The sequence below is a fragment of the Eleginops maclovinus genome, chromosome 13, assembly GCF_036324505.1.
Source record: "Eleginops maclovinus isolate JMC-PN-2008 ecotype Puerto Natales chromosome 13, JC_Emac_rtc_rv5, whole genome shotgun sequence".
NCBI classification, from domain to species: Eukaryota; Metazoa; Chordata; class Actinopteri; order Perciformes; family Eleginopidae; genus Eleginops; species Eleginops maclovinus.
The window spans coordinates 8,045,428-8,056,291 of NC_086361.1; the positions used below are offsets into that span (position 1 = coordinate 8,045,428).

General features: G+C 39.2%; 1 protein-coding gene across 2 annotated transcripts; it reads right to left on the reverse strand.

Moving 5' to 3' along the window:
• Positions 1–1,463: 1,463 nt before the first annotated feature.
• On the reverse strand, positions 1,464–10,200 carry gnb3b (guanine nucleotide binding protein (G protein), beta polypeptide 3b). Of its 2 annotated transcripts, none has more exons than XM_063898528.1 (9): positions 9,950–10,200; positions 7,273–7,390; positions 6,290–6,435; positions 5,452–5,515; positions 4,153–4,309; positions 3,971–4,037; positions 3,385–3,586; positions 2,783–2,999; positions 1,464–2,520 (listed from the first exon to the last, which is right to left on the reverse strand). In XM_063898528.1, exons 2-9 carry the CDS (start codon positions 7,339–7,341, stop codon positions 2,414–2,416), a joined length of 1,029 nt encoding a protein of 342 aa, XP_063754598.1. In that variant the 5' UTR covers positions 7,342–7,390; positions 9,950–10,200; the 3' UTR covers positions 1,464–2,413. The 2 variants fall into 2 exon arrangements, with proteins under 2 accessions (XP_063754598.1, XP_063754599.1); XM_063898529.1 differs by lacking the exon at positions 9,950–10,200 and adding an exon at positions 8,838–9,040.
• Between the last annotated feature and the right edge of the window lie 664 nt (positions 10,201–10,864).

Below are 10,864 nucleotides of genomic sequence, written 5' to 3' on the forward strand. Positions count from 1 at the left end.
GATTTGTTTAAATTGCTGCTTGTATGCTCGGGTTGGATGGTCTGCTCTGACCACCCATAGAAATAAGCATTGGAATACCCTTATATATTAGGCTTTTCTTGATGTTCTCCTGCCTTAGTTGCATATTTACGTCCGTCGGAAAAGTACAGGAACCCTTAGGCTATATTCTGAGGACTCTGCTAACTGTCCATTAAGTTCATACCAAGCTGGGGAAAAGGGCGTTTAGTTACGCTGCTAGGGATAGGTTGTTATTGTTTTTGGTGAGGGATTTGGGACCGATGATGACCATGTCAGATTTATCACAGTTGAGTTTGAGGAAGTTGTTCTGTATTCAGGATTTTATGTCAGTGAGGCAGTTGGTGAGAGTTGAGATGGTTGAAGTGGTGATGGATTTAGTTGAGATGTAAAGTTGCACCTCATCAGCGTAGCAGTGGAAGTGGATGCCATGGCGGTGTATGATATTACCGAGGGGAAGGAGGTAGAGGATGAAGAGGAGAGGACCAAGCACCGAACCCTGGGGGACACCTTTGGGCAGGGGAGCAGGGGGGGAGGTGCAGGTGTTGATGTTGATGAATTGCTGTCAGTTTGTGAGGTAAGACTGTAGCCAGGAGAGTGCAGTGCCAGTGATGTTGGGGGAGGTTTCGGGTCGGGAGAGGAGAATGATGTGGTTGATGGTGTCGAAAGCTGCAATGAGGTCAAGGAGGATGAGGATGGTCTGCTCCATTAAGTTCACACCAAGCTGGGGAAAAGGGCGTTTAGTTACACTGCTGGATTTTGCTGGAACCAGCTAACACAAATTTTAAAGTACTTCTTAATGAGCGAGAAGCAGACCACTCTGTTTTTAGTGATGATGTTCTAATTGTGACCATGATATTTTCCCGATTCTAGTTTTAACCTAACCCTAACCCTAACCAATCTTGGCTAGGACTTTCTTGAAAGCCTAACCCTAAAATTAAACTTACAGAACAAATCTAGAACATTTTAGAACAACATGAACGCTGTGATGATACACACATGCCTCTTGTATTTGCTTTTAAATGGAAAATGCATTCATTTGGAAAAAAGTATTTTTTATATTCTGGAACATCAGATGTTCAGTCACATTGGTTTGCTCTGTGACGGAGATGATAGTGTCTTATTGTCATGGTGGTATTATTACAATGACATCTATTCTGCTGTATTGCTGTATAGTCAGGCGATGCATTAACATTTGCATGTCCGCCTGCTGCAGTGTGCAGCTGTGAGTCATGCTGCTGCTGTGCAATGACCTGGCAAATGAAACTTCCCTGCAGACTAATTTGTCCACCAGAGCTCAAGAGCTGCACCTGCAGGGGGGAAAAAACCCACCATTTCCTATATGTACATGTAGATAATAATTAATAATCATTGTAATTATTTCACAACATATTTAAGATCATCCCACAGAAATTACCACTCACAAACACACCGACTCGGACATGGTGTTAATGCAGAATTCTATGTTTATTAGAAAGATCTTCAACAAACATTTCGTCTTTTGTGTAAAAGTACTACAAAATGCAGCTGAACCCAGGGGATTAAAATGAAGTTACGGGTCTTTACAGAATGTTTTTACAGGTTGGACCTTCTCACAGCCTGCTAGCCTGGCTCCACCTTCAAAGCTTAATTTCTCTGGGTACCACATTGGATTTTCCATGTTGAGACAGGGAAACAGCAGCGGCCATGTTGGATCAAAGTCTGCTGGTGGTTAGCAGGAGGAAAATGGCAGCTCTACCGTACACACATACACCGGATATGTGCAGCCCAAAACAAAAATAAAGTACAGAAAAAATAAAGACACTGTACATCGACTCTCCATCCTAATGTGTTAACTATAAAATACAAATAAATGTACATATCAATCTTTGATCTAAATAAGTGCAGGGCTCTTTTACAGGTCACCGACAATAATAAAAATAAATCTGTACGCCTACAGTCTTATTTTCAAGTGTTCTTTCTTTTTTATTGTCAAAAATCTATATGCGTTTAATTGATTTTCAATAGGAGCTTCTGCTCTGTAATCACTTTTGATTAATGTGCTCTTTTATGTTTATTTTTTTATATTATCAGTGTTTGAATAGTCCCGCCAACAATAAAACTCTCTTGTACATACAGCGGGATGCATCGTGCACTGTTTACCTGATGCCATTTATACAACGTGACTCACTCGCAACCTCTCATATTTTGCATACATGAATGAGGAAGAAACAGAGAGGGAGAGAGAAAGAGAGAAAGATCTGTGCTCAAACATCTGCATCCCCCAACCTCACTCGTCTCCAGGTTTACTTTCCTCTCCTCTCCTCCTCCCATCTCCACACTTTTACTCTCCCTTTCCTCATCTTCCTCTCCTCCTCCTCCTCCTACTCTCTCTCGTCCGGTGTTTTTCCGGGGCGCTTTAGTTCCACAGTTTGAGGAAGCTGTCCCAGGATCCTGTGCAGACACCCATACCGTCACCAGGGACACCGGTGCAGCTCACCCTGTTGTCGTGGCCGGACAGCACACCTGGAAGAGAAAGAGTAGAGGAATCGAGGGTATTAAAAGAAAGGAAAGGAAAGGAAAGCATAGGAAAGGAAAGGGGAGACAGTTTGCAAAAAAAAGAAGATAGTGAAGGAAAGGAGAGCGACTTCCCTTTATACACTAATATTAACCTCTATTCTAAAACCTCTACAGGACATTTCTCGGTCTGAAAGTAGATTTAAACCTTTTTCAGTGACTTTAAAAAAAAGGTATCTTTAAAAATTCCAAATAAGTCCAGCCAACTCACCAACTTTCTCTCCCTTCATTGAGTCCCAGATGTGGCAGTTGAAGTCATCGTAGCCAGCAAAGATAAGGCGGCCTGAGTTGGAGAGAGCCAAAGACGTGACGCCTGCATTCAAGCTTGTGTCCTGGTAGCCGATCACTTCCTGGTCAGAGCGCAGGTCGTACATCTTGCAGGAGCAGTCGTCGGAGCCTGTGATGAAGGCATTTCCACTGGGGAAGAACTGCCGGCAAGGAGAAAAGAAGAGAATTTAAAGGCCAGCCTAAAATGCCATCTCACTTTTTAACAGTGTATGCAATACTTAACTTAACAGAAAATCAATACATCAATTTAGTTTAGTTTGGATAGGTGCTTTACAGTAGTTAGCTAGCTCACATTTATATTTGCAGGAGTGCTGAGGACCCCTTAGGGGTCATGGGCAGCGTGTTTTAGACTACGATTCAGATCTTTATGAAAGATATTTTGTAACCCCAGTAAACTGTGTTATCCTAGGAAGTGTTGCAAGCAATCGTTTAGCTAAACCAACAGCAGGTTAGTGATCAGGTTAGTGATATAACATAAAAGTGATTTCAGGTGCCAGTGTGTGTGATGCTTCTTGGCTTCCTCACATTGATAGCGTTGATGTCGCTGGTGTGTCCAGAGAAGGTCTGCTTGCAGGTGCCTTCCCTCAGGTCCCACAGCTTGGCCAGAGAGTCACAGGCTCCGGAGACGAAGGTTCTCTCGTCTTGGGAGAGGGCCAGAGACATGCAGTCTCCAATGTGGTTGGTGAAGATGATCTTCTGCTTGCCAGTCTCCAAGTCCCACAGACAGCTGGAGAGGAGAGAGAGGGAGAGCATTGATGGCAGAGAAAGAAAAAAAAGATCAGCCACATTTTTGGGAAGATTGTCTGATCATCCTTATCTGCAAATTCTTTAAAAAATTACCAGGTCTCTTTTTTTATACGACAATTAATTTAAAATGCCAGTTTTTGGAAGGTTTTCTTCAAGTTTTAATAAAGAACTTATTTGATCATGTGTGAAATACACATTTTTGTTTCAGATTTTTTCCTTAAATGGGAACACAGGACAATGTTTGATGTCGGGCATTAATAAGTTATAGCTACAGCCAAAAAAGACATATAATTTTGTTGATGTTTCCAATGCGTTTGCAGTAAATTTAACTAACCATAATATATTTTGTAACTGATTTACTCACCAGGTAGTGTCACCGGAGGCTGTCAGGATCTCAGTGTCGCTAAGGAAACGGCAGCAAGCCAGGTAACCTAGGAGGGAAGACAACGTCAGGGTCTGATCTTACTTCAAATCATTTCTTTGTATGCTTTTTAATAACAAGTTGAGTATCTGTTAAAATGCGGCCGGCGAGTGTTGGATCCTAACCTGTGTGTGCATCCAGCTCCCTGAGGGTCTTGGGGCTGGCAGACTTGATGTTGTACACTGTGCACATGTTGTCCAGACCACCGCTGGCCACCAGGTTTCCAGAGGGGGCGAAGGCAACACTCATCACCCAAGCAGACTTTAGTGGGACAGCAACCATCTGGGGAGTGAAAATGTAGTTTGGTTGGTTTAAAGCCTCCCATAAATTTCAGTGTTGCATGGGCTACTTCAAATCAGTGTAGATACAATTTGAACCAAAAGCAACAGGACAAAGGAAAAAAAAAAAGCATTATGCAAGTTTTATTTTGAGAATCAAATACAAATTTTGAGAATGGAGTTCAGTTGTCAGGTTTATTCTCAAATGTTTCTTTTTGATCTTGAATTATTATTATTTTTCACATTTTTACATTATTCTCAATATTTAAAACTATAATTTTATATTTATAACTTTAAATCAAAAAGACATTATAGACATAAATTAAAACCTTCCGTATTTAATGGCTGGCATTAAAGCTGAAAGTTTTTCTTTATTCTTGATATTTTTAGCTTATTTAATTTGAGAAAATGTATTCATCCTTTAATTCTTTCCCCTTATGCCTGACCCTAATACTCAAGCGTGAAAATCAGTCAATCTTCCCATCATGACTTTATTCTTGACAAGCAGAAGTTAAACCATCCCTGACATGACTTATCTCACTGCTAAAATCCAGACTAATCAAATTATTTGAGGATTAGAAGCTCCTACAGGAAGGGCAAACCAACCCGACCAATCACAGGCTCAGATCAACTCCTTCACCTTAAACACTGATATTCAAAAATCCTGATCAGAGAATAACTTCCCTTCCTTAGCAAAGAACCAAGAATCAAAGCACTAAACCTAATATCAAGAATATCAAGAACATCAAGACAACACAGCCTTACACAAATACAATAAGACAGCTGATTTGATTGTACTTAAATATTACAAGAACATTTTACTGTTTACGCACTCAAGTGACATTTTTAATGCAGGATGTATACTAGCACCACAGTGTTTTTACAGTGAAGTATCAGCATTTTTAAATAAGTATAGCATCTGTGTAAACTGAAAAAAATGAACTAAATATAGTATATCAACAGATTACACACAATTGTATTAGGTTAATTGAAAGCAATGATATTGAGTTTAACCTACATGTTTTATTTAAACTCAATATTATTGCCTTCAACCACATTTTTTCAGTGTACTTCCTCTTCCACTGGATGTCAGTGTGTCAGCACATTTGTCATAACATTAATATTACATCGAGTCTGCAATCGTACCTTGTTCCCTGAGAAGGTGTCCCAGACAAGAAGCTTTCCATCCTGTGATGCACTGACCATTGACCTGTGGGAGGGACGAGATAGTAGTTACGTTTTATAAAATATTAAAGAGCAGTAATCTATTATCTCTGACTGGATACAATTTTTTGAGCTCCAAAAATGTTGGAAAAAACTTTACTCATGACATTCACTACTTATGACATCATCTGTGTCTTTTTTATAAATGATATGACAGCTGGACAAATTCAGTTGTAGTTAGAATATCTTTTTCGACATGTTGTCTTTCTGAATCTTCCATATTTAAGCTACCCCATCTAGTCTGTAACTTTCAAATAAATAAAGATAATACCTCAGTCAAGTTTCAGTGTCTGGTACTTTGCATGCTAGCTCACTGTCACTCTCTCATGCATAATAGGGCCTACAGGTTATTGGTTCTGCCTGAGCTTTCTTAAAACTGACAGGTGGAAACATTTTATCCAACTTTAAAGGGGAACACAACCTAAGCTCAATTGTTTTAGTGTGTTGTTATGGTATGAATATTTTTTTGTAAACTTAAGCTACTTTCTCTTAAACGCAGAAACGTGAGTCTCAAACTCAATTGAAACTTTTTTTTACCTGACCCATATTCGTTTTTTTCATGTATTATTCTCAGTTGCAAAAATCACACATTTGAGTTTTAAATATCTCAGTTTAAATTTGGGTGTTAGTATTTAACTGTATTTCTATTTTTTCTGGAGTCCTTAGACCATGGGAATAAACTGTATGTTTAAAAAAGAAATTGGGGTTGGTTCCCTCTCGATGTGTTATGTTGAAAAGGCTCCTGTTCCCCCCTCCTCACCTAGAATCAGTGGCCCAGTGCATGGAATAGATTTTGGCCAGGTGACCTTTGAGGGATTTCCTGAGCTTCAGCTGCACACGGCCTACATCAGTTGCTGATCCTGCTGCTGATGACATGCTGCCGTCATTCACAGCCTTACGGGCCGCCTGGTGGTCAAATAGAGAATTACATGTTAGGGTAACTCGTCAGACAAAGTATCAAACAACTAAATGATAATTAAAAAGATTAAAATCATAAAAATGCCATTTGAGTATTAGTATGTGGAATATGAACTAACTCAAGGGGAGAACAACTACATCCTGATAACATTAGTACACTATTTATTAACAGTTAGGGTTAGAGTTAGCAAATGTTAAACATTTTATATGGCCTATTTAATTAATGATTTTTTTTATTATTACCAAATCCTGTATAACATCTTCAAACATTACATAGACAGATTACCCTAACCTATTTTCACCAAAAACAAAGTAGCCTATTAGCTATCTAAATAAAGTAGACAAAGTATTTATTTTTCACTTAACTACAACCAACTACAAAATAGCCATCAAAATAATGTTTATAAACCACAATTTCTTAAAGGTTTAAAACTCATTTGGTATTCATCCAGAACAACTTCCAATAATATTGACAACTTGTACAACAGTCACTGTTAAAATGACATGAATAGCATTACTATCAGTTTAACATGTATTAATAATAGTTCTAGTAGTAAGGGTACTAGCCAACAAGGTTGACTTATTATTTTCTCTGTCCAATAGAAAACATGTGTCTCGGATTTGGATGATTTTGAGATTTTCAAACTGTGTCTTAATCGGTGGAAATGTTCTTCTAGTTTTATATTAGATTAACCATTTTAAAACCTATTGAATAATATAAAATACATTGTTACATGTGAGAAAAGAGGGATGTTTTAAAGCGATATGTTGTTTTCACAGGACATATCGGAAGAAACCTCTACAGGAAGTATGGGGGCTGCTCACCTCAATCTGTGTACGGAGGCCATCGCACTCCTTTTTCAGTGAATCCATTTCAGCTTTCTCTGAAGCCATGGCGACGGTTGTTTGGGGATATTACTGACGGAGAAAATAAACTGTCACTCTGAAAAAGGAAAGAGGGACAAAGGAAGAGGATGGGAATGAAGAACGAAAGAAAAGGTGTTGATAAAGTATCAACCAACAAAAACTCCTGAAGTAAATGACTATTTTCAAACTCCTGCAGCACATCACGTTACGCAGAGATGCAGTGAGCAGGATTTGCATCACTCTGTGACCTTGATACTTTGATCTGGAACACTTAGGTCGCCGTTACACCACCAAGTCTACAGCAAAGATTAGACACATACCTGACTGGTTTAATTCCTCCCTAAACCAAAGTTGTAATACTATTTGCTCCCCCACTGGTCCATCTAGGATATATTGAGTGTAAAGGGATGGAAAGATATGGTATAAGACATGGGAAGATTTAAGGACAGATATGATGTTCATTGTAGGGAAGACAGGAAGGAAAATTACACAAACACAAATGATAGCTTCAAGGGAAGAGAAGTAAAAAAACACAAGGAAGGAAAGGAAGGAGGCCAAGAAGAGATGAAAGAGCTAAAACCTCACCAATGTGTTGTTACAATACATGCAGTGATATACAAGTATTATTATGAGTTATATAGTTAATAAACTCATTATCAGAGTTGACATCAATCAAAAATCTCTACAAATTCCCCAAACTCCTCTTTAATTTTTACTTGCCCTTACTTTGAGTAATTTGACTCAATGTATACTCATGTTTTGGTGGTGCTTTAGGGTTTATTTTGAGAGATCTAAAGCAATAGAAATAAAACCAAAAAACTTTTGTGATTAGCTTTCTTGTTTTTTCAGATTTGAAAGGTCATCTCTTTAAGGGGCTTGTTAGCTCAGTCTCTTAGCAATCTACAAGGACTTCCACCTTAATGTTCATTGAAGGTCACATTTTTTTCTAAGCCTTTTACTCCTGCTTTTTAATGTCCTTTCTGTGTTTTCTAACTGGCTGGTTCCTTTACAACAACATAATTTTCCTCTCCAGCCCTTCGTGCAGAATATTAATAGCAGTAATAGGATACACATGACTCATTTAACCCCAATTAACTCTGTGCACAATTCTGCTTATTCGCAAGGAAACTCTTTCAAAACTTATTATACTTTTCTGACAGTTTAATATGGAACATCTCATGCAAGCTATACATACATGACAAAATGTTTAACATGTTACACAACATAGTAATTGACCAAAACGATTTGTTATCTAAATGCTCTATATTAGTTTAAACCCCTTTCTTCCTGTTATTAACCATTTTATTACTTTTTTAACATGTGATTCAAAACTTAATGTGCTGGGAGACAAGCAAGATACAAAAAAAAATACAAAATTAACAAATTATTAATCTTAAATAAATAGATCACGCAGGAATACCAAATATTGCCAAGTTCCAGCTTCTCAATTGTGAGGAGTAGTTTGCAGAGTCACATCATTACACATTTGATATCTCTATGTTTCAAATATTTAATGGACATACCAATTATCCATGAGATGTCACCTTGGCAAACTGACAGAAAAAATTCAATCTAAAGAATATTTGACGATTGAAAGTTGCAGTCCAATCAAATTGTGTCTTGCACAAATGAATAAATCAGAATCAAATCAGTTTAACAGTACAGTTAAATGTTCAGGGTGAGGCCTACATACAGTGGTGTGGTGGAGGATATGGGAGGGTCAGAGGTGCTGCTGGTGGTGGTGGTGGGCGGAGTTAGTCAGGGTGGCTACAGGGCTTTAAATCCCGGCAGGAGATCTTAAGGGAAGCTTTACCAGTGAAATCTCCTGTCATCCGATTACTGACTGCTCTTTACCTCAGGATCAGAGAGAGAAGGAGGGAGGGTACTATGGACAGTGGGAGATGTGGAGGGTGTGTTGTAGTAAAACATCACCGGCTCCTCCACTACTGTCCCTTTCTCTTACTTAACACACATGATGGTGCATTTGTGCTCTCAAGGAAAACCATTTTCTAAAGCTAAAAGCAATTGAGTTGTGCACCAGTAAAACAGAAAATCCCTGTTTGCAATAGCAACCCAAGCAATATCACCTGCAGCATCGAAATCTGCCGACTAAGTGAGCTGGATGAGGTTTGGCCTTGTGCGAAAGATCAGGCTGCAGCTTACTGCTGCCACACCTGAGGCACCAATCCTCTTTGGCAGCGACCCTACAATCCAAAGATCACCTTCAAAGGGTTTAAGGAACCATTACTTTGGATGCAATTGTACCCAAGGACTAATTCTATGACATTCAAAAAGCTTTAACATAAGCTTTAAAAATATAAGAGTGGAGTAGACTTCATGCATTAAGAAGTGGTTGCTGAATTTCAACTTTCCATAATTCAACATTGAAGGAAAGCTAATGCGTCTTTAAAATCACTGCATACCCACAAAAAGCTTTGCCATGTCCAGATAAAGAATCCCACTTATATACCAGTTTCCCATTTGTTTCCTGTGTTGCACACCAATGGATAAGTCCACTTCCTGCTTGTGGAATTTAATGTCCTTTTTATAAAATCTCACAAAGTAAGATGATGCAGCTCCAAACGTTGTCCAGGAAGCACCTGAAGAATTTAAAGAAGCAGAGAAGAAATCTCACCTTTTCAATACACAATGTGGTTCCCTTCTGTTATTCTGCACCTGTGCAGCTCCTAGTCCCAGACACCTCCGGCTCTGCCTTCCCCTTTGAGCTCTTTTAGATTCCACAATCCCAGGGTGCACAACCTGCTCGCTGGCTCCTCTGACGCTCTCCCCTGGCAGACTGATAGCAGCTTACTTGTGAGAAACTCTCTCTTTCTGTGTCCCTTCCTCCACAGTGAAGAACAGATGAGGATTGTAGGGGATGAAGGAGATAAGGGATGAAGGGATAAAGCTCAAAGATGGAAATAGAGAGGGAAGGAGAGGGAGAGAGAGAGGGAGGCAGGGAGAGGGAGTGAGGCGAGAGGAGGTAGGTAAACCGATTGGAAGGAGAAAATCAGGTTATGAGGTCAAAAGACAAGAGAAGGTGAAGAAACGAAAGAAGAAGGCAGGCTGGGAAAGGAAACAGGTGGTGATGAAATGTGAGAATATTGTAGAGGTTTGCAAAACAAAACAAAGATACCTGTTGCACCAAAAATCAGCTATGCACTTAAACATACATTTTAAACAATGTGCTGTTGTTTAAAGCTACCACTACATGTTTTAGGTGCATGAAAGCAAAACAAAAGCCAGAACTAAGTACAAAGTCAAACCATTTAATCAAAGTAAGGGTGCACATCTAATCATTTGCAACCTTTCATTCATTAAGGTGAGAAATGATTGTCACTTCTTTGGTTCATTTCATTGCAGGATATGTCTCCAATGTACTGTGATAACATAGAGGTGATATTTCACTCTGACTTCTGGCATTAGAGTGCATTTTTTACTGTCATGCAGGAGCGGGGATGGATGCATGGGGCGGAGGTTGACATGGGTGAATTGGTTTGTCAGAGCTAATGAGCTAAACCTGGTTAATCAGGGTCTAATGGGATATCCG